Raw genomic sequence first — 23,175 nt, forward strand, 5'->3', positions numbered from 1 at the left:
ATGAGGTCAGAAGTCCCTTTGGTTCCAGGGCGCAGGCTCGAGGGGCCTGCATTCAGTCTTGGCTGTCAGGCAGGTTTGTGCTTTGGTGCCGCCCCCCCCGCCCCCCGGCGCGGTCGGGTTGGCACTGGCTGTCGTGGCATTAGCAGGTCATTTGAGGTTGGAGGGGAGCATCTTTTGGAGGAGGTGAGAGGCAGGAAGAGGGGCAGCAAGACCCCCAGGTCTCTGCAGCATGCCCTGTAGAGAAACAGGAGGGACGGACCATACCTGAACCGGGACTCCCCCACCCCCACCCCCCTATGGGCACGTACCCCTTCTGCTTGCCGCCTGTGGGCCGGAGCGAGTCTCTTGACCGCAAGCTCCCCGCACACTGTGTAGGGCAGAGGCTGTTTTGTGAGCACCAGCTTCCTGCGCTGGAGTCTTCTGCACCGTGTGTCCCGGCTCCCAGCGCCCACTGGGCGCATCGCATTGGCCGAGTCTCACTGCGTGATGACAGCTGCCGCTCTCATACACATAAAAGAGTGAAGACCTAGAGTTGGAGCCTGTCTTGCTAGACTGAGTCCTTATTTGACTCTGATCTTATTTTTACTTCTTACAGCAAACTCCAGGGTCCTTGTCCAGGGTAAATAAAGCTCCCAAGTAAAACTCGAAAATAATCCCTTTATCCTTCCTGCTTTACCTTCTCCATTTGGTTTTTTGATACTGTGATCTAATAAGGAATACATGTCTGGTCTTTGTTCCTGGTTCCTGGTACACAGCCCCTAAAGCCCTTGGGACTTCCTGATGGGGTGAGGGGAGAACCTTGTGATACCCTGTGGGACTCAGTCTTGGGTCCTGACCTGACAGCTTCTAAGACCCTAGGGGTCTCCTTAGGCTGCTGAGAGGAGCGGTGGCTGGGGCCCCAAGAGGGCTCTGGGAGGGGGCTGGCCTCCAGAAGGGCCAGGACATGGTTAGAAGGCTAGAACATTCAGTCCCAACCCCTGACCTCTGAGGAGGGAGAAGGGATGGAGATTAAGTCAGTCACCAGCAGCCAGTGATTTAATCAGTTGTGTCCATGCAGTGGAGTCTCCCTAAAAATCCTCAACTGTGAGGTTCGGAGAACTTCACAAAGGTGAGCACCTTGAGGTTCTGGCTGAGCAGTGCACCCAGGGAGGGCGTGGACATTCCACACCTATCCACACACACACACACACACACACACACACCCATCCCCAACACTACCTTGCCTTAGGCATCTCCTCCATTTGGCTGTTTTTGAGCTATATGCTTTGTAATAAACAAGGGATATCATCAAGTAAACTGGTTTCCTGAGTTCTGTGAGTCATTTTAGCTAATTATTGAACCTGAGGAGTGGATCATTGCAACCCTTGATGTATAGCCAGTTGGTCAGAAGTATGGGAGCCTGGGACCTGGGATTGACATCAGAAGTGAAGGCAGACTCCGCAACAGAGCCCTTAGCCCATGTTCTCTGATGCAGACTTCAGGCAGATAATATCAGAAGAGAGTTGAATCATTAGATAACCAGTTAGTGTATGGAAAGCTGGGGAATTGGTTGTTGGTGTGGAGGGGGGAACCTCTCCATGTTTGGTGTCAGAAGCCTTGTAGAGAAACACAGTTCATGTGTGCGTTCAACTCACATGTCCTAAAAGGTAAGGCTCCTGCCCTCTACCTCTCCTACCCCTCTGGTGCCCAGCTTGGCAGCAGGCCCAGTGCAGGGGCTTTGTGGACTGAGCAGAAATTCTGGAAACTTCTCCTGTAGAAACAAGGGGACGGTGTGGCACAGCAGAGTGGCTGGACCTGGGAGTCAGAAGGAAGGATCATTCTAGCATGAGCATGGACAAGTTAATTCCTCCCTCTGTCTCCATGGCCTAAAGTGCAGACAGCCCCCCCCGACCCCCCACAACCACAAAAGTGTTTTGAGGGCTAATGAAATGCCATATTCTGAACACCTAACCTCAGGTGGGTATGCTCGCTGGTGAGTCTATAGCAGCTATGGTCCAGGGCCCTATTACATCCCCAGCCCTGCTGTGGTGGGCAAGCCGGGCCTCACCCCTTCCCAGGGAGTCTGAAGCGTTTCTGCAGACAGGTGCTGGCCTGCAGCCACCCGGAACCGGCCGCTCTCAGAAGCCCAGCTCCATGGGTGCCGGCGGGGTGGGGGGCACAGAACCAGTCTTGCAGAGATCTGTGTCTGATGACCCATCGATTTTCTTCTGTTGTTTCTGGATGGCTCACAGATAATGTTCTTTGGTCTGCACCATGATCTCCCAGCGTTTCAATCAGCAGCCAACTGACTTGAGAATTGAGAGATTTCGCCTTCATGATGCCTCTCGCAGCCCATCCAGCCATCTCGGCCTGGGGCACAGGCGGTTAAGAATTGATAGTTAACATAGAAGCTACAATTAAGGCAGAGACGGTCCCCCATAATGCCACCGCCACTGCTGTTCAAACCCCTGAGAATCTCTAAACCAGGCCCCGTGCGATTGTACTTGCAGCCAGCAGACTGTGAAATGGTCCAAGGCGCTGTGAGGGGACCGGCCTATCACTCACAAGGGAACGGCTGTGTGCGTGCCCTCTCCTCTGCCCGAGGGCAGCCTGGAGGTCTGGGGACAGGACGAGAGTGGGGCCCTGTGGGGCCTGCAGGCCAGGCTGGAACATAAACTGCAGGAGAACACTCCAAATTGCCAGATGGACCGTTAGGGCTCCATCTCTGCGTCTGCAGTCGCTGGACTCGGAGCTTTTTCAGGGCAGAGCACGTGTGTACCCAAATCCTGCTTGGGCCTTTGGGTCTCGTGGAGGAAGAGCCTGGCCATAAACAGACGCTGGCAGGAAAATACTACCACTCTCCTTTCTGCATTTCCTTCTTGGACCGTGGGTACAAAAAAAAGCGGGTGAGTGCTGTTCTTTGGCTCCAATAACCCGACCCCAGTGGTCACCCTCCAGCTCTGGGTTTCTCGTCTCTTAGCCCGTCCCTCCCGTTCTCCATGCCTGCCCCCTGCAGCTGCTCCAGGGGGCTTGGCTGTGACTGCAGACATGTGGGTTTCCTTCTAGACTGTGTCACAGTTGCTGTACTTTTTGTTCACCTTCACGGGTGTTGTGCGCTAGTCTCTCTTTCTTTACTTGGCGTGCTCAGCATCCTGTTTCCGCTCCACTCACAGGGCTGCGTCTACCCACACTTGGCTTCTGTAAGCGGTGATTGTATTTTCGGGTGAGCATCCGCCACGCCTCACTCAGCCTGTCTCCTAGAGATGCCACCTGGTGGCTCCTGACTCCAGAACCAGGCAGCAATGAGTCTTGCTGTGTGTGACCCCTCTGGTCCTGCACGAGATTCCTCTGAGATAGATGGTCAGGATGGAGTCGGTTTGTCACGTAGTCTACTGTATTTAACTTGACCAAGCACTGCCAGGTTGCTGACAAAAATGTAGTTTTAGAAGCAGAGGGAACCTGAGTTGTGCTTCATTCTAAAATAGGAAATTCATTGCCTGTTGAATGTTTGCTAGGTACTGAGAACACCCCCAGGGTCTGCTTTACAAGCATGATCGTCTGTGGTCGCACGGTAAGTCCCTGAGTCTGCATTCTCCAGATCCACGTGTGCAGTTGGGGGCCAGCAGCGGCTGGGGACTTGGCCACGATCACTCGGCTAAGCGGTGGTAGGAGCTGAGCCTGGCTCTGAGTGACTCTGGTGGGCACATGCTGCTTTCCCGAAGGAGTCCCAGGCTCTGGGTCTGGCGGCCGTGCATCTGAGGGGAGCGTTCTGGGTTCAGGAGCACCTGATGAGCTCGTCTGTTTCATGCTGCGGCTTCGTGTGGCCTGCGCTTAGCATTTTGTTCGTTCCGCCTGCTATTTAAATACTTATATAATTTTTTTTAACATGTTAAAATCTGAGGTTTCACATATAAATCTAGGCTATCCGGCAACACTGGGCCCGCTTTTGTGCAAGTTTCCAGGATTTCGGGAGCAGCACCCCTTCTCAGCTGGCCCTGCCCCCAGCGTCCCTCATGGCTCATGTCACCCATGGTCCTGCCAGAGTTTGTAAATTTGAAAGAGACATCTTCATGTGTGGACAGTGCCCTTCTTTCCTCCTTGAGTTCTTCCCATTAAGTGCACGAACCAGCCTTTCCCCCGTCCCCCAGCTGCTGGGCCCACACTGTTCTCATCACAAAGTCAGTAACACAGAAATACAGGGTTTGGCTGCCACGGAGCCTGCTGCTGGCCTGCCAGGAGATTGTTTGTCAGGTCCTGGCCCAGCCTGTGCCCGGCACCGTGGAGGGGGTGTAAGAGACGCTGCTCCTGCATTGCACCGGGCGAGTGGGGGCGGTGGACAGGCCACCATACCCAACCTATAACAAGCAAAAGAGGTGGCAGTGAAGTCTGTGCACGTAATCGTCCCTCCCACAGACAGGGCCTCTGTTGATGAGAACTCATCCAGCCACAGTGACTTCACACTGTGCAGGGCGGGGGCCGGGGGTGGGGGGGCGTGTGGAATGACGGTGTTGGGTTAACTCTGTGCGAGCCGTAGGACTAATTTCTTCTGCATTTCTGTTTGGAGCAAAGCTGTAGGTCTCCTGTGGCTGTGAACGCATTGATGCTGAGAGGCAGGACAGCGTCGTGGCTGTGAGCTGGGCCCAGACACGGGTGGCTGTGAATCCCAGCTCTCTTCCCCATCCGCCCGTCACAGTAGAGAAGGCACTTAATCTCTTACAGCCTCAGTTTCCTCATCTGCCAAATGGGGGTATGAGCATCTGGTTCCTAAAGCCCTTGCAGGGGCGTAGTGAGATAACACAAGGAGACACTTCACTCAGAGGCTGACACATAGTAAGCTCGCAGTAAACAGTGTCACCATTGTCACTGCACTTGTTGCTGTGAGAAGCCACTGGGAGGAGGCTGTAGGTATAGCTCGGGCCCACGTGGGTTTTCTGTTGCTTGTCTGAAAGAGAGAATTGCTTTCCTTCCTGAATGTGCAGTCAGGGTCTGGCGTGGGTACGCCTTCACTGCAGGTGGGGTCAAGGTTTACTTTCTGTTCTGACTTTGGCGTGATCCACCGATAGGTAGTGTGTGAGTGCTGATTTCCGGCTGCCACGCTGCACCTGCTGTATGCCAGCCCTGCGGGTCTCCTCTGCCCCGTTTACAGTTAGGTCTCATCAGCAGTGGGGCTCTGGGGCTGAGGGGAGGAGCGAGCTTGCGTTTGGTGTGGGGGTCGAGCCTGTGGCCTTTGCCATGAACGAGGCGTGGATTGGATCCGGGTCCAAGAGGTCCTCTTGAGTCGGCCCTGTTCTTGCCCCTACAGGCGGTATTTCACCCCGAGACTATCAGAACCCAGCCTCGGGCTGGGGGGGGAGGCAGTCAGGCTGTCCGCAGCCCCTTGGCCTTTCCCTGGGGGTGTCAGCATGCACTGTTGATGGGGTCACAGGACCTGGTTCCCGTGTAATTCACCAGATGCCGGAGCTTGGGCGCAGCCCCTCCCCCCCCTGCACCTCTGATTCCTCATTTGTGAGATGGGCTCATGATAGGACCTACCTCAGAAACTCATTTCTAGGAAACCCTGCTTGACAGTTGGGTACAAAGCACTTGAAACACAGTGTCATGCAGTAAGTACTCCAGTGTTAGATGTTAGTATTCTTGCCGTTACTCTGTGTGTATCTGCCGTGCAGATGATTTTAGATCTTAGGGGTCCCTGTCACTTGTTAGGGAGAGTTCATGGTTCCCTTTGCCTTCCCCACACCCAGGCTCTGCTCAGAATAGGGGGAGGCGGGTGAGGGCAGTTGAACAACTGAGTGCAGACACCGGGGTATTTGGGTCTAAAGTCCAGATTCTCAGTGCAGGCCTTCCGTGCTTCCTACGGCTTTGGGAAGGGAGATCTCCTCATGGGTGGTCCGTCATTGCCTGCGCAGGGGCTCAGCAGTCTGTGGGGCCCTGCGAGCTCCCGGCTGGGACTGTGCCCAGCTCCCTGCCTCTCAAACCTGACGCTCTTTCTCCGTCCACATCCTAGTACTGCTGCTTCCCAGTTGTCGCCTTCGGCTGCGGTGAGTAATGTCTCTAGCCTCGGTTTCCATGTCTGTGTAAGGGGCGGTGATGATGACGATGACGCCGCCTCGTCACCGGCCGTGAGGACTAAGCGGGGGCCTGGCACCCTCCCCGCCATGAGCTCCATGGCATCCACCACCCATGATGACCTTGGGCTCTCTGTTGCTCTCCCTCCGCCTTCCACAGGCAGCAGTTGGCTGACGAGTCTGTGCTTCCGCCTCTCCCGGGGAGGCCCCTGCTACGGAGGTGGGCATTTGGAAGACCCGCAGCAATGCGGATTCCTCAGGTCTGGGCCTGAGTGATTTTCTGGGCCGATTTGCATTTTCCCTTTAACACCTGAGCCGAGTCACCCCCGCATGTGGCCGGTTTACGTTGTCTGCCCTGCTGTGCAGATGATCTTACCTGGGGCAGTCAGTGCATCCTGACTAAAGCAAGGGCTCTGTCGTGTCTGCACGGGAAGGAAGCTGTGGCGTCCTGGATCTGTCCACTGCCTTTGCAAGTGAGGAAACTGAGGCTCAGAAGGAACCTGGTCTTCCCAGGGTCGTGCACAGCGGGAGGGGAGGCAGCATGAGACCAGGACCCGGTGCCAGCATGTGACCCCTCACCTGCCCCAAAGCACAGGGAGCCTTGGACGGCTGCATGAGGAAAGGAGCCGAGGTAGGTTTTCAGCCCGGGCTTGAGCTGAAGAAACTGTTCTCCCTGGCGTCGCCTCATAACTGGGGGGGTCTAGGCACGAGTGCTTCATGCCAGTGAGCTTGGTGGGGGGGCGGCCTGCCATGCACTCCCCTCTGGAGCCCACGCCAGCTCCGTGCCATGGGAAGACCGGGCGGGAGCAGACCTGCGTGTTGGCGGGACTCGTGACACCTCTGCGGGAACTGAAAGCCCAGCTCCGCGGTTGTGCTGTGGGCTCTCCACTGAGCCGCGACACAGGCCTGGGCTCCGCTTCCGGACGGCTCGCTTACCAGCTCTGTGAGCCCAGGCAAACTCCTTAGCTTCTCTGTGCCTAACTGTGAAGCCGGAGAGGAGCCGAAGGGGCCTCAGAGGGAACAGCACCTGCCGATAAAATGTTCAGAGCCTGTTTTGTCAGTACACGCTTATCAAGCACCTGCTGGATGTCCGATACGGTCACCAGGCACCAGAGACATCACTGTCGTCACTGCACAAAAATAAAGGGGTGGGGAAGGTGGCAGAGTGGATAAGAGGGCCTCTTACTTGAGCATAAGGGACCGCGGGCGGAGATGGGGAGACACGGGCAGGGGTCATGCAGGTATCTGGAGGGAGGGCATCCAGACGGAAGCAGCAAGGGCAAAGGCTCAGAGACAGCAGCAGGCTTGGCGTGTTCCAGTAACGAGGAGGGGATTGGGTGGAGCCCACACGGTTCCCCAGGTGATGAGGGCAGGGGCGGACATGCAACCCAGGAAGATGGGAGGGGCCAGGGCATGGTGGCCTTGCTGCCGCAGTGAGGACATGGGGATATTCTAGAGGCAGGGCACTGGGTGGGGCAGGAAGTGCTCTGGCCCCTGGTGAGCAGCTCAGCTCGGTAGACGCTGGCGTGTCTGCCAAGAACCTGGCCTTGTGCTCAGCACTGAGGATGGAGACAGTGAGCAACCCGGTCCGTGTCCTGAGTTCCGTGTGGAGTGAAGGGAGGCTGCCGTACGCTTGGGTCCGCGCTCCCTGGTAGAAAGGTGGCGACCAGCTGTCCTGTGGGGGTGGGGAAGCACTTACGTTAGACACCAGAGGTTCAATGTGGGGGCGACAGCCTCTCCCTGGGCCTGTGGGACTGGAGCCCTGCCCAGGTGATGGGGCAGCTGACAGGCCCATGGCATCTGGGTGACGAAGGTCCTTTGGTGCCATGAGAGGGAATTTGAGGTTGATCTCAGAGGCCCCCGGAGCCCCTGGAGGCTTCGGCCTGGGAAGCGGATGGGAGCAGAGCTTGAGGTGATTCCTCACACAGGACCCCGAAGCACCTTTGCCCAGTCACTGGGATGTTTATCCTGGAGGCGAGAGGGATTTTGGATCTGCCCTTGAGGTTCCATGGCCAGCCTGTTCTCACCCCACGGGACTCACAAATGGCACTCTGTGGGGTAGCGTGACCCGGAGGTGAGGTGAGGGCTCCGCAGCCCACCGTCTAGGTTCAAATCCCAGCTTCGCCCTTAATCTCTGTGAGCCTTGCAAGCTGCTTCATCTCTCCATGCCCCTGTCTCCCCCGCTGTGAAGTGGGGTGGTATTTCCGGCCCCACTGTCCATGATAAGTGGATGATAATCAATATGATAATCAATGTAAAGCTCTTGGAGTGGTGTGTGTGAGGTGGGGAGCATCAAAGTGTCCCCTCCCCCCTCTGAGTTCCCAAGCCACATGTGCACCTGTTCTCTCCGCCACACCTCAGTGACTCCTGGCCTTAACCTGGGACTCTCCCCACAGCCTGGCTCAGCCCTGCTTCCCTCTGTCCCCGCCCTCTCTTCAGCTCCCTCAGCCCTGCTCTCTACCTCCCCCGGGCCCTAACCCCTAGGCCTCCCTCCTGCCTCCATCTGTGGAAATCCCACTCACCTCCCCAGACCAAGGCCCAGAGTACCTTCTTCCCAAACCCTTTCCCACACCGGCCAGGCTGGGAGGAAGCGCTACCTTCCCCTAGAAGCCCTTCTCCTGTTCTGCCACCGAGTTTTGTTAATGATATGCCTGCCTATTGTCCACCACTGGGCCCGAGAGCCGGTGCTGTGACTTATCAGTATCGTGGGCCCCCAGCACAGCACCGCACCCACCCCCAGCCTCCTGGAAACTTTAGAAGGACAGAGGGGTTCTAGACTGTACCTCTAGGGCAGGCGTCATGGTGGCCTCTCTGGCATCTTCTCCCCGCAGGCCCCGGTGCAGCCTGATGCCCAGGGAGTGTGGCCAGCGAAGGGAATCTCCTCTCTGGTGCCTGCCGTCTGCTGGGATGTTCAAATGATGCATAGAGCATCTCTTGTGCTGTGGGCTGTCGGAGCGGGAGACTGGGACGTCCACAGGGTGACGCCTCTCTCCTGGATTGCTCTGTCCTTCCCCGTCCATCACTGACTACTTGCTTGGTAATTGGTGACAGGCTTGAGCTGCTGGCGTGAGCGGTTATAATCAGCAGGACTTTGCTTCCGTTGTCCCTTCAAAGGGGCAGTGACCCTGACTCCCGAATTTGTGGGTGTCTGTGGGAGCTGAGGGCACGGAATTCTCACCATGGACACCTTGGAGACACATTGCAGCCTTCCTCTCCCTGCCCTGCCCGAACCGTCCAGATAAAGCCTCTCCTTCCCCTCTTTCCTATACGTCTGGTGCATTCCAGCTGACAAGCACCCAGCAGAAGAGTGTGTGAGGTGAGACTTGTTTGAACCAGCCTGGTGACTCGTGCAGCTGGTCAGCCCTGGTGTGACCCTGGGGACCACACCTCCTCCTGCTGCTGTGGCTGCTTGGAGCCCCTTCTCAGTGTAAAGATAAGAAGCACACTTTCCTAAGTTTACACCCTTATTATTTCCCTGAGTGAAACAGGTGAAGATGCTTTGTGCAGCTTCACTAAAAATATCCCGTCAGAAGCCGATACAGGGGCTCGGTGGCCTTCAGGAAGCTGTACTGGGGTCCTTCATGCCCAACAATTCATTGCTGTCAGTCGCCTCCGCGGAAAGTGTTGAAAGTGACAATCGCATGAATTTTCTCTCCTCGCTTCCCAATTAGTGATTGCATAACGGTCTCCCTGGAAACAAGGGCTCAGGCATCACACGCGTAAGAGCAGAGCTCCCGGACAGCCCGCAAGCGGTGCCGGGTGCACTGCGGCCTGTCCCCATGTCCCAGGAAGGCGGGCCTGGGCCTTCGGCTTCCTTCAGCGACGTCCACACCTACGGCTGACCCATATGTGACGGGGGAAGGCAGGTGTCCAGTACCCCTGATACAACACAGTGACAGGGACCAGCCAGCTCGCACAGACTGGAGAGTCAGCGTGGCTCTTCTGTCTCATGGAAGGAGTAGCCGATTGTCACTCTCTTTCTTAGAAACACCCATGCCTCCAAGGGTAGAGTCCACATTCTCTAATGTGACCTCCCGGCCTGCCCCTGGCGGCTCCTCCACCCTGTTCCTGCGTCCGGACTCCATCCCGCTGCGGCCCTCGGCACACCCTGGCTGTTCCCTGACGGGCACCGTTCTGTCCCTCTGCCTGAGAGCAGACAGATGCCCCATGGGCCCAGGAAGCAGGCTCAGGAGTTGTGAGCGTGTGGGTGCCGACTTCGCCCTCTGCATCCGCCTCCTCTCTCTGGAGTGCCTGTCTCCGTGGGCCTCTGGGAAGTAAATGAAACAGTGCGGGAGTGTGCTCAGCTCGGGGCCTGTGGCAGAGCCGCTCCCCGGGGGAGTAGCAGCCACCAGGCTGCTCCACGTGCCCCACGGCACACCTGGCACACACCGTGCTCATGTGGGCACCGTGGCTTCACCGCAGTTTCGTGATCATGGCGCCCTCTGCCTCCTCCAGCCGACTGGACACTTGGTGAAGTCAAGACCCTTTTTATCCACAGTGTCTGACTCGGGGGCCCTGAGGAGTGTCTGCTGAAGGAATGGATGAAACAAACAAGGGACTGGATCGTTGATGGAGCAAACAAACGGCTCCCGCCCGCCAGCTTGTCTGAACTAGAACTTCCCCTCCCGGTTGGCAGCCTGGGCCACGCCCCCGGCGCCCCTTGCCTGGGAGACCACAGCGGCCTCCTCACTGGCCTCCCTGCCTCTGGATCTGCCCTCCTATCCTCTGGTCTCACCTTTGAAGGTGACTTCTCCCAGGGGCCAACCCACTCACCCCCCACCCCCCACTCCCCAGGCCAGTCTGTCTGCCTTCCTCCTGCCCAGCCCACACCCATCTCTCCCAGAGCACTTACAGCAGTGTATGTGTATGCCCGCTTCTGGTCTCCTTCCCCACCAGCCTCGAAGCTTCTCGGAGGCAGGGACCCTGTGTGTGAACCATCACACATTGCTTCCAGGCACGCTGCCTTGGACAAAGGCTGGCACACAGCAGATCGCCAGGTGTGAATCCGCAGAATTAGCATGAGTACCTCTCCCAGCCTGTGGCGCGAATCTGGAACTCCATGGCTTCCGGCAGCAAGGTTAAGCTCTCATTCAGGGCGCACCCGGTGCAGAGGGGGTGGCCCTGGTGGCCCTCCTTCCTGCAGGTGGCTCTGCCACTCCCCCGTGTGGCCCCCGCACTCCCAGAGGAAGACCAGGGAGGGGGAAGGTTGCAGGGTGTGTGCCTTTTTGTGGCAAGGCCTGGACGTGGTCGCCTCGTGGCATCCGCCAGGCCTGGCCCGTGGCTCCCACCTCACCCAAAGGACACTGGGAATCTTGTCCTTGTTCCCAGGAGGAAGAAATGGGCGGGGTGAGCCAGTGCCCCGAGAGTTGGGCCTGGGAGCGAGTCTCGTAGCCAGAGGGTCCTCATGCTGGGCACCATGGGAGTCTCGTCAGTGTTCTTGAATTCTCCAGCCAGTGGCACAGTGTCAGATCAGCTGACTCTGGAGTAGCTGCTTCTCGACAAGGCCTGAGCTGCTCGCTGCTCCTGATGGAACCAGACCACTAGTTTCCTTTATAAAATGCCTGACATTCCTAGATGGAAATAAAAACGGACTCTGGAAATGCAGTCTCCTTTGTCCACCTGCAGGCAGCTCCCAGGAAGGGTGGCCCTGGGGCATATGGCAGAGGAGGCCTGCAATGACCCAGGGGAGACAGTGCCAGAAGGTGGGGGGCCGGGGGCGGGAATTTGTTCTAGGAAATGTGGCTCATTGTGTTGTTGACAACGAGTCATTGTTTTTAAAGTTGCTGTTCTTGATGTGATGGTGTTCTTGTCATCTTGAGGCTCAAAATAAAATTAACCTTTTCTGGAGGGAAGGAAATACTCTCAGGAAGATGGCCCTGAGTGTTCTTTCCTGAGGTGAGGACTGACCCCCAGCACTACTGATGGCTCTAGACCAGAAGGGACTAGGCGTTGTGAGGGGAGCCAGGGCCGTGTAGACAATAGCAGGGCCACGGTGGTGGCTCCAAGCCGCCCCCAGACAAGTCTGGTAGGTTCCCTCCATCTTCCACCTCTGCTCTCTGCCATCCCTTCCCATGCTGCTGCCCCAGAAGCCCAACCAACAAACCAGGAAATCCATCCTGTCCCCTTAAGCTCTGGACCCGACCCTGTGGAGCAGGCTCCCCCAGGACAGCGATCTCCTCCTGGGTGGGCGCCCCATGACCATGACGGGTAGGCGTGCCTTCTCCCTGCCCGAGGGCGCGTGGAGGCTAGCCCTCTTTCCTCCCTCGCACTCCCCCTCAGGGCTCTTCATCCTCTCTCCTTGGCCTTGGATGCAGCTTTCCAACCACTCTGCCTGGCGGCCTGCTTCTCCTGCCCTGAATTCATCCCCTATATTTATATGTTCTTGCAGCAAATGCTTATGGGGCCTCTTGTGATCTCCAGGCTGTGTTAGGGTCTGTGATACCAGGGGACCCAGACAGGTAATGTCGCTGGTTCCCTGGGATGTACAATCGATTAGGGAAGGTGGGGAAGGAAGAGGCACATGATGAGCCACCATTAAGGACTGCGAAGTAGAACAGGACAGCATTAGCTGGGGTATCCCGGAGGGCCTCTCAGCGGTGGGGGCGCAAGAACAGAGACCTAAATGTCAAGGTATTCCACGCCAAGGAAACAGCTCGGGAAAGGCCTAAAGGCATCAGGACCGTGTGTGTGTGTGTGTGTGTGTGTGTGTGTGTGTGTGTGTGTGAGAGAGAGAGAGAGAGAGAGAGAGAGAGAGAGAGAGTGTCAGTCAGTCACGGGGGAGTGTTAGGGGCTGACATGTTGACAGCGTTGGCTGGGTGCTGAGGGGAGGGAACAGGGACACATGAAGCTGGCTGGGCAGGGCGTGCTGGCGCCACATCGTGCAGGGCCCTGCGAGCCGTGCTATGGGTTTAGACGCGCATGTTGAGGGCGGACAGAGTTCTTGGGGACCGTTGAAGAGTTCTGAGACAGGAGAGCGTCCCAAGGGGGTTTTGAAAGCTCTTTCTGCCTATGGCTGCCTGTAGCCAGTCTCCCCCAGAGCGGCCTTTCTAAACACCTAGGAGATGGTGCATCTCCCACATTCCCCCTCCTGGACGCTGGCTGCTTCCCATGGCCACCAGGCAGTGTGTGATCGACTCCGCTGCCACAAATCTCCTCTCCGTCAGACGGCCGAGCCCAGCTGGGGGGGCCGCCTTCTGCCGTGCCGGCGAACCTTCCCACCATGTCCTTGGCATGTACTTCTCCCTCTCCTTGACACTTCTGTTCCCCACTTGAGGGCACCCACCCAGACCCCCTGACAATCATGTCTTTCCTCCAAGAGGTGCTGAAGCAGCATCTTCGGGCGTGCTTTCCCCTGACTGAAACCCTTGCCCTGAATGAAGCTTCCTTTGTGCTCCCCTGAGCACCTGTGGATCAGAGCCTCACGGTGCTTGCGCCCTGTCTGGACATTCACCACCTGCCTGTCATCACCCCATCCACACAGAAGCTCCTGGAAGATCGTCATCTGTTACAGCCTGCAGACGATGTCGATTAGGCTGTCCTGAATGAGGTGGGCCCACCTCGCCCCCATTTTACGGATGCAAAGCCTGAGGCTCCCACTGGTTTAGCCACCTGACAGTAGATGGCAATGTGGGTCGCCCTTCCTGCCTGAGGGACTGTCATCTGGTGTGGTCATCCTGCTGTACGGTCTCTTGGATTGTTTTCTCGGGGCCCATGGAGGCCAGGGGCCCAGGGGGAGCAGGCTGGCAGAGGCGGTGGGTCTGTGCTTCCAGCCAGGGAGGGCAGGAGTCTGGATTTTAGGCAGAAGTACCCTGCTGTTAATGTTCTTAGACCATAGAAGCCATTAGAAGCTTGTGTAAATTGCAGGACCGCCTTCACCAGTAGGTCAGAACCCAGATGATCCCCAAGCATCTGTTCAGAGAAGTGTTGCATCCAACCTACTGAGGAGTCGACGGCCGCCTCCTGGGGTGGCCCATAACCGCTTTTGCAAAAGAGTCTGCAACTTTAAGGGGTGGGCACCGGGCGTCATACGGAAGAATCACTGGGTTCTACTCCTGAAACCAGGACTACACTGTGTGGTAACTAACCTGAAGTTAAATTAAAAATTCTGGAAGCAGTAAGCATACTTGAAAACTCAAACGTTTAAACCCAGACGACGTATGAAATAACACTAACAAACCATTCGTTTTGTTAGAGGTGCTAATGGTATTGGGGGTAGGAAATCGCACCAAGGCACCTAGTGGTGAAATGTCATGGTGACTATAATTTACTGTAAAATACCTTCGCCAAAAGCTAGCAACAGTGAGGCAAACACGGAAAAGGTCCAAGACGTTATTAGATGAAGGGTCATGGGGATTTGTGGTGCCATTTGCTCTGCTTTATGGGATTTCCAGAATTTAAAAAAAAAAAGTAAAAATGAAAGGACGGTCCTGGGAAACAGCAGTTTCCCATGAATTGTTCTGCCGGCTTCCATGCCCCACTGAGCTCTCCCAAGTCATGAGCGAGGGGAGCGATGTCCCTGGCAGAGGTTGGCAGCCGGGCACTGTATGTGGCTTGAGCTCGAACTGACCCCTACGTGGAATTTCTGTGAACTGAATTCTGTCTTAGGGGAGCCCGCGGTTTGGAGGACCCATAGGTTTTCTTTCTGTAAATTGAAGAACATCTTCTGGATTGGGGGTGGCTCTGACTGTGCTCGGCTTGTAGACCTGCCACCCTGCTCATCTGTCTCCCGATTCCAAGCCCTTGGGCATGCACTTGCCCACATGCCAAGTTCAGGTTGCTTCCGTGTGGGGTTTTCTCAGGGGCCGGCTGGCGCTTCAGGGACCGGCGCTCTGGAGCAATGAGTACTTGGAAGGATTAGGGATTCTCCCACGGTGATCATCTTTCCTCCCCGTCACTGCTGGCCCTGGGACCGTGGTGAGAAGAGGCCCTGATACCAGGGAAAAAGGGCATTTTTGATCCCTGGGTAGCTTCCTCCCACCTTCATTTTGAGCATCCTGGCCTCCCTAGGGTCCTGTTGCCCAGCGCAGCCCCACAGGCAGAGTGGGGAGCCTTCTCCCATCTCCCCTTGTTGCTTTAGAGGGTAGTGAGTATCCCTGCTGCAAAAACGGGGAGACCTCTGGGGCTGATAGGCTCTCTGTGGTCCTTCTACAGCCTCTCAGGCGGGCCTGTGAGCTCCTCGTGCCACTTAGACCTCAGGCCTAATGAGCTCCATTCTGCGCCATGTGAACCCCCTTCCGCAGGAGGAGCGTCTAACTGCCTAGAGATGGGTTGAAACTCAGAAGCCATTGAGCAGCACGTGGCCGTCGGACCAGGAACACAGCACAAGTGGCTGCAGCTCGCGCCCAGGGACCAGCTGCCGCTCTCCCGGCCCCGCGCACCTCCCGCTGGGCCACGCGGGCCCTGGACTCGGAGCGGCCTTGGCACCCTTCGATGCTCTCCCCCTCTGGAGGCGGGTTGTGCTGAGGCAGCTCACAGGGGCGGCCCTGGGCAAGATCGCCTTGCTGTGACCTGGCAGGGACACGGGGGCTTGCCGGCAGCAGAAGCTCAGGGACCCTTCCTCCCACCTGGTGCCCCGGGAGGGCTGCCAGATGGAATACAGGATGCCCGGTGGGATGGGAATTTCAGATAAACAATAAATCATTTCTTAGTTCAAGTGCGTCCCAGATAGTGCACGGGAAGGTTTTACTGTGTGGCACATAGTTGAATGCTGAAGAATTATTGAATCATGAATTATTGAATATTGAGTTATGAATACTGAAAAATTATGCATTGTTTATCTGAAACTCAGACATCACTGGGCATCCTGTGTTTTCATTTGCTAAATCGGGCAGCACTAAAAGAGTCTCCCTGCTGTGCCCCGGTCCTTGGCAGGGCCTTGTGGGGACCCTTCTTTCGAGATCTGGGCACATACTGGGATCAGGTGCCTCTGAGCATGGCCTCATTCAGCAGGCTGTTGGCTGAGCCCCTCTTTGAGGTGAGCTCTGTGTTGCCACAGGGCAGGGGGTGGGCATGGGTGCCCTGCTCCATCCATGGGACCTTGTGCGCCATCCACCTGCACCCTCTCTAGGCCACCACTTCCTCATTAGTCATGTGTGATTAGTCACATCTCTTCTCATGTTCTTGTGAGGATGGATGACCTCACTCCTCCCCCCGCCCTCTCTACCCTTCGCTTACTTACCTCACGTGCTTCTTTAGTCTAGAAAGAACATCACTTTCACAGAGAAAGAGTCTCCTGTCCCCCACGCTGGCCAGGGCTTCTTTGTGATAGGCCAGGGCCCCCCACTGCAGATACTTATGAGCAGGACAGGCCACAGAGTCTCTGGGGCCCCTTGTTTCAGTATTGTTAAGGATTTCAGCCCTGGGACGGCAGATCATCACACAGTTCTAGTTCTGGTTTTTGGCAGGCAGGTCTGGGCAGCCAGCCCTGCCACCGAGGGCCAAGCAGACAGGAGGGTGGAGGGTCAGAGGACAGAGCCCCAGAGCACCGAGCGGGTGGAGACCGCGCGGACCTGGGGCCCTGCGCCTGCCTCCCGAGCCGTGCTGCACAGCCTTGGCCTGGCATGGCCCTGTGCTGCCCTGTATCCTGGTTTTTCAAGGGAAGATGAAATTTATCAATACAATCTTTTTGTGTGTGTGTGCTTATTTGAGAGAGGAGAATGTGCACCTGTCATCAGGGGTGGGGCAGAGAGAGAGAATCCCGAGCAGGCATGTGTCAGCACAGAACCTGACGTGGGGCTTGATCTCACAAACCACGAGATCATGACCTGAGCTGAAATCAAGAATCGCATGCTAACCTGCTGAGCCACCCAAGTGCCCCATGAATAAAATCTTTCTTTAATAGTGGTGACTGATTCATATTTCAGAAAATTCCTATGATGATAAATCAAACGCTGTCTCAGAAAGCAGCTTGGACCTGTGTGGTGTCTGGACTTATATGTGTGTCCTACACTGGCCTGTGACCTTCACCAGCAACAGCAGTGACCGTTTGTGTTCATTGTTCAGTCCCCTGGACCCACATCCATTCTTGGCACGTTGTAGGTCCTCTGTAAATAACAGGCACAGTTGCTAAGACTTGATTCATTCATGGGAACACACTGCAGGTGGTCTCATGGCCTGCTGTCCCCCTCTTAGAAATAATATCATGAGCGGCTTCCCTGTTGATTCAACGTGATCGCACATGGATCACACACCATGTGAAGGCCACCATCACTCAAGTAGACTTCAGCTGTCTGGTTGGTGGTGCTGGATCGCTGTATCTCATTTTTCATTTTTCAAATGTTTTTATTTATTTTTGAGAGAGAGATAGAGACAGCATGAGCAGGGGAGGGTCAGAGAGAGAGGGAGACACAGAATCCGAAGCATCCTCCAGGCTCTGAGCTAGCTGTCAGCACAGAGCCCGACACAGAGCTTGAACCCACGAACCGTGAGATCATGCCCTGAGCCAAAGTCGGACGCTTAACCGACTGAGCCACCCAGGCGCCCGGAGGGCCGCTGTATCTTCTATGGGTGGTTTTTGGAAGGGGAAGGAGTGCACACCCCTGAGCAGCCCCATGTGTCTGTTTTCTCAGGATGCCAAGTTTGTGGAAGAGCGGAGGAAGCAGCTCCAGAGCTACCTGCGCAGCGTCATGAACAAAGTCATCCAGGTGGCCCCTGAGTTCGCCACCAGCCCCAAGAAGGAGACCCTGGTGCAGCTGATGCCCTTCTTTGTGTAAGTACCGTTCCCCTGGGTGCTCCGCCCCACACCTCCTCTTCCCTCTCCCCCTGCCCCTCCTCCGAGGTGGCTGGCAAAGTGCCCGGGTGTTCCTGGAGGAGCCATGAGCGGAGGCGCTGCCCACTCTCGGCTCGTGGCACCGCCCACTCCTGAAAGGGCTTCCGGACAGCGGGTCAGCTGATGAACGCTGTTGAGCTGAGGTTTGCAAATAAATGCAGGCCTGTATGGCTTTATACTTTGCGCCTTTCAATCAAAGGAGAGAGTAATTTTCTCTGGGGCTCACAGAATGTTCTGGAACCAAATTAGCCTGTCACTGTTGCTTCAGTGAGTAGTGGACACAAGGGAAAATTCTCAGAGTCCCACTGCTACTGACCTAAGTAATAGTAATATGAAAATAGGTTTTAAGTGTGAACTAACTTAAAATCAGGTATAAATTTCTCATTCTTCTATCTCATAAAAGTGAACACGAATTGAAAGACATTTGTTGATGTGTCAGGCGTTTACCAAATTGTTACAGTTTAAAATTGTCTCCACAACGGATGTTGATATTATTCTAAAACTGAAGCTTTGCTCCCATTGGTATGGGGCACATGCCTGCCTTTGCCACGTGCCGCGCCCATGTGTCTGGTGCTGTCTCCATGCCCCGTACTGTTCTCTGGTCACATTGCTGGGGTACATGTCTGCGCAGCACCTTGGGGCAAGTGGCCGTCCCTCGGTGTCACTTCTTGATCACTGTCTGCTATACCTTAGAATTGGGCCGGAGATGATGGAGCGGTAGCTGATTTTTTATAGAGCCTTCAGATGCTATAGAACATAATTATATCATTTCTAGAATGTTAGCATCATATGGAAACTCAAGACGTAAAACCCGTGTGGCAAACCTGTGGATCCCCAAAAACGGGATTGGGACCTGTTAGTTGAGAAGCTCTGGTTGGGGCTGTGTGACATGCTGGGGTAAAATAGGAGTTTCTTTTCAGCGTAGCTCCCGAGAGCAATATGCTGAGGGTCTGGGGGTCCGTCCTCATTGACCGTGACGCTCTAACCTCAGACGGGCTTACTCTGCTTGTGTCTGGGTGGGGGTGGGGTGCCTTGGGTCCCGCTTCCCAGCATTTGCAGCTTGAACTGCCACACAGACCAACACTGGCCAGGCTGCCTCTCTTGCTTGTTTGCAGCTTGCTCACGTCACCCTAAGTTTTTCAGGGCTTTTGTAAGAAGACAAAATTTGTATTCTACCTTATATTTTTTTTAAGTGTATATTTTTGAGAGAGAGTGCAGGTGGGGAGGAGGGGAAGAGAGAGGGGAACAGAGGATCCAAAGCAGGCTCCACACTGACAGCAGAGAGCCTGAGATGTGGGGCTCCAACTCCCAAACCACGAGATCATGACCTGAGCCAAAGTCGGACACTCAGCCAATGGAGCCACCTGCTGCCCCACAAGACAACTTTCTTTCCGACCATACCCAGTGGAAAACCACATTTTACGTTCATTCCCTGGCAATGCTGGGGCTTAGTCTTGCTGTTCTGAAAGTGCCAAAATGGTTCGTGAGGGGAGGTCTCATTCTTTTCCAGGCAGCCCCCTGGCCTGTGATATGTGTTAGAAATTAACCTGTCTCTAAGTCCTGTGAGTTTGGACTAAGTTCCCTGGTGAAAATTGAGGTAGAGAGTCGGTCCCAAGACCCTAATGCCAACCCAGGCAGCCTGCCCCAGTCTGGGGAGAAGAGACTGCTCGCTCACAAGCTGGCGTCCTTTCTGCCTGCCGCGGGCCACCCGGCATCTCTGATCGGCTGTTTACCAAACATCCACCTGCGGGATTGTGGAAAGTATATGTTTCCTGAGCCGCTCCGTGTGCTGGGCGAGCTCAGCCGTGTGGCTGCCATTCATCAGAGCTGAGGGAGAAACCTTTTGTGCCTAATTAGCACAGAGAGAATAAGGTTCGGCGTCCTGGGCTTAGAAAAATACAAAGAATTTCAAAATGAGATTGTGGCGGGTGACATAATATTGACAACAGACTTGGAAGCAAATACTAGCCTAGACCCTGGTTGAAAGTACACCACTTTCTCCCTTTGGCTTTCCCCTGGGTCCAGATGATGCCGCCCAGCCCATCTCTGTCTTCTGCGAGTGAGGTAGGGATTCTGGGTTGGAGCCTGCAGACTGGTTCATTTCGGGGAGCTGGAAGATTCGTCCACTCTGGTAAGCCTCCGCGCAGTGACCTCCTGCGCGTATGTGCCTGCCGAAAACCGTGTGCCTGGCGTTCAGCTCAAATCTCACCCTAAGAAAGTTCTGATTTAAAAAAAAAATCTGTCTCAGTTAAGGAAATAAACCCTATAAAGTATTATTATTCTTATAAATCTTGACAGATTTCCTCTGTTCTTTCAAATGCTGACTCAGGATTCTAAAAGCCCCTTTTAGTTACCGAACAAAAGTAGACTTGTACTAAGGACGGTGCCTCCGGTCCCCTGGCATTTGCTGAGCACTGACTGTAGGCCCTTGCTCAGGGGTTCCCCAACTTGACCTCATCTTCCCAGTCTTCCCTGAGAACCTATTGGGTGGAACCCTATCAACCTGCCAATAAAATGGCAATTTCCCAAGGTTCCAGTCAGAACTGTTGAGGAAAGTGAGGCCCAGAGAGGTTACCTGCTGACCTCGTGGTTACCCAGCCAACCCATGGGGAGCCCCGGGTGTTTGGTGCCCTATCCCATGTTTCGGGGCAAATCTGCAGCCTGTGGATTGAGCCTGCCACGCCCACCCCCCCACCCCCGGTCTGTTTTATTTGACCAGTCCAGCGGAGTTGTGTTATTTATTTTAACTGAAGTGTTGACAACCTCAAAACAGCCCTGTCAAATAAGGCATCAGGCTTCTCTGGAAAAATGAGAATCGGTCCTCTCCTGAACTGAACGTTTGTGTGCGGAAGCCCTAACCCCAACGTGACAGTGTCTGGAAGTGGGGCTTTGGGGAGGTCATGAGGTTGACGGGAAGTTATAAGGACGACATGATGGGACTATTGCCCTTATGAGAAGAGGAAGAGGCCTGGAGTTCGCCCGCTTGCTCTGCTGTGTGAGGACACTGTGAAAGGCAGCCATCGACAAGCCAGGAAGACAGCCTTTGCCCGGAACCAAATCTGCCAGCCCTTTGGCCCTTAGCCTCCAGAACTGTGAGAAGTCAGTGTCTGCTGCTTGAGTGAGCCACGCAGTCAGCGGGTGGTATTTTGTCCCTGCGGCAGGGCAGACGTGTACGCCCCTGGGACCCCCCAGCCACGCTTGGAGGTAGAGGAGCAGTGCTGCCTGCCCTCGCCAAGACCCCTCCCTGTGGTCTCCTGCCCCTGAGCCGAGCCTGCCCGCCCTTCCTGTTAGCGTCCACAGCCTTCCTCCTACGCTCGCTTGCCTTACCTGCCAGGCCCCCGGCAGGCGCTCGAAGTTTGCAGTCCTGCCTCTTACTCACATGGGCCAGATGGGACCAGACCCTGCCATACCCACGACGCGTTCAGCTCGCACTCGGCTCCCGTGCACGTTCTGTGAGCTGCTCACTGCCGAGCTTCCTCAAGGTGGTCCCACTCCAATTTGGGGTGGGGGAGAGGCGGAGGGCAGGGGACTCAAACCTGGTGGGTAGAATTTGCTCGCTACTCTTCATAAATCTTCCTTAACACCTCTAGGCTTGTGCGCCCTGGAGTCCAGTATCCAACGGGACCCGCTTTTACACGCACGTTTCCACTCGGTTTTTTTCTCTCTCGGGTGTCTGTATCTTGCTGTGTTCTGCAAGGGACATCCTGACTTCCAAGTAATCTGCCTTCTGCTCAGATGTGGGGGTTGAATCGGCTGGTTGAATCTGTTCTCCACATCTGCCTGCCTCCCGCCGCCGTCCTCGCCACCGCCAATAGCTGGCTGAATCAGAGGGCAGGGCGGGAGGAAGCAGACTGTTTCTTTTTCCACATGTCAGATGGGGACCGGAGTCTGCCCCCCCAGCCCAGGATGGGGAGCAGGTGCCCCCTCCAGCCCCGTGTTGTTTGTACCCTCCCGGTGTTGCAGGGAACGGTGGGCGCCGAGACGTGCCGCGTGGCAGGTGTTAGCAGGCGCTGCGGGGACGTCAGGTGCTCTTCTGCAAGTGCGTTAACGAGGGAGGCTTGGATTGCAAGAATTCTTCTGTGCAACTGGACCGCAGATCGATGAAGGCTCGCGTGATCTGTTGTGCTGTCATTTAGCGCATTATTAAAATGTTTTCTGCAGAGTAATTCATCCTTGGGACGTACATCACGGTCTGCTGTTCGTGAAGGGGAGGGAAAAAGTTACGGGGGCAGCGGCTGGAGTAATGTAGGCCACGGCACAAATTCTCGACTGAATTTTCAGCAGAAAGCACTCCCTTCACCACCCCCATCTGCTGCCGCACTTAGGTCTAACGCTTGCGGGATGTATTTTCTGCCAGAATAGGAACCGCCATTTCACCCAGTGAGCAGTGCCCGGGGCTAAGGTGCCCCAGGCCATGTGCCACAGAGGAATCGCCTGAGGGCCACGCTGAGACCTTTTGCTCTGCAAGTTCCAGCTGATGGAAATTACTTAGCTCCTTCCTAGGGCCTTGTAACTCGCACTGCTTCCCTGGACTAGGCTGAACCTTCCAGGCTCCAGGTCCTCCGCATGGTCCAGGGGCCACGGAGGAGTGCACACCCGCTGTGAGAAATCTCAAATATGTGGCCTGACGTGGGAGAAGGGTTAGGTGTGGACAGTGTTTAAAATACGAGGGTGAGGGACTTTTGATGGGACAGCTGTGCCCCAAACCGGCCCCTTTCCGACCACCCCGTCCTGCCGCATTGATTTACATCAGCTGCCGGGCCCTCAAAGGCAGAGGAGTTTGAGGCCCCTGGTGGCCAAACAGAAAGGGTGGGGAGTTTGGAGTCTGTGAGGGTCCCCAGCTCCACCACTGAGGAGGAGGGTGACCTCGGGCAAGGGTTTGGCCTCTGTGCGTCTTGGGTCATAAAGTGCGAAACGGGAGGAACAGCACCAGGACCACCCATCTGCTGGGGTGTTGAGTGAGCGCACGTGAGAGCCCAGCACCGTGGCTCCCCTGAGATGGCTGCTCGTGAGAGCTCGTGAGGAGCAGGCGAGAATCCCTATAAACACCCCCGGACGTTTCTGTACGTCTCTTCATCCAACCCTCTATCTATCCATCCCTGTAAGTGAAAAATGGGAGGCCCAGAAAAGGTAAATGATTTGCCCAAGATCATTCTGAATTTTTCCCCCTTCCCCTACCGGGGATCGCCCCCTCTAGACTGTGACTCGGGGCCTGCCCTGGGGAAAGGGCAGAACGAGCTCTGGGGCAGGGTTCTCCCCGCAGGAAAGCGCCCCTGATTCCTTGGAAGGTCGCTACCGGAGGCTCCTCCCCGGGGGGCCCACTGCCCTGCTGCCTGGAGAGACTGAGTATAAAATGCCACCAAA

At 55.8% G+C, this 23,175-nt stretch overlaps 1 protein-coding gene across 1 annotated transcript in view; it reads left to right on the plus strand.

Moving 5' to 3' along the window:
* SNX29 (sorting nexin 29) overlaps positions 1 to 23,175 on the plus strand; it is a 469,938-nt gene that overhangs the window by 403,006 nt on the left and 43,757 nt on the right. Inside the window, exon 21 of the mRNA XM_077773189.1 lies at positions 17,612 to 17,751. Coding sequence (XP_077629315.1) covers positions 17,612 to 17,751 — 140 coding nt within the window. The remainder of the gene's footprint in view (positions 1 to 17,611; positions 17,752 to 23,175) is intronic.

This window comes from Crocuta crocuta, unplaced genomic scaffold (genome assembly GCF_008692635.1).
Source record: "Crocuta crocuta isolate KB4526 unplaced genomic scaffold, BGI_CrCroc_1.0 scaffold16, whole genome shotgun sequence".
NCBI lineage: Eukaryota > Metazoa > Chordata > Mammalia > Carnivora > Hyaenidae > Crocuta > Crocuta crocuta.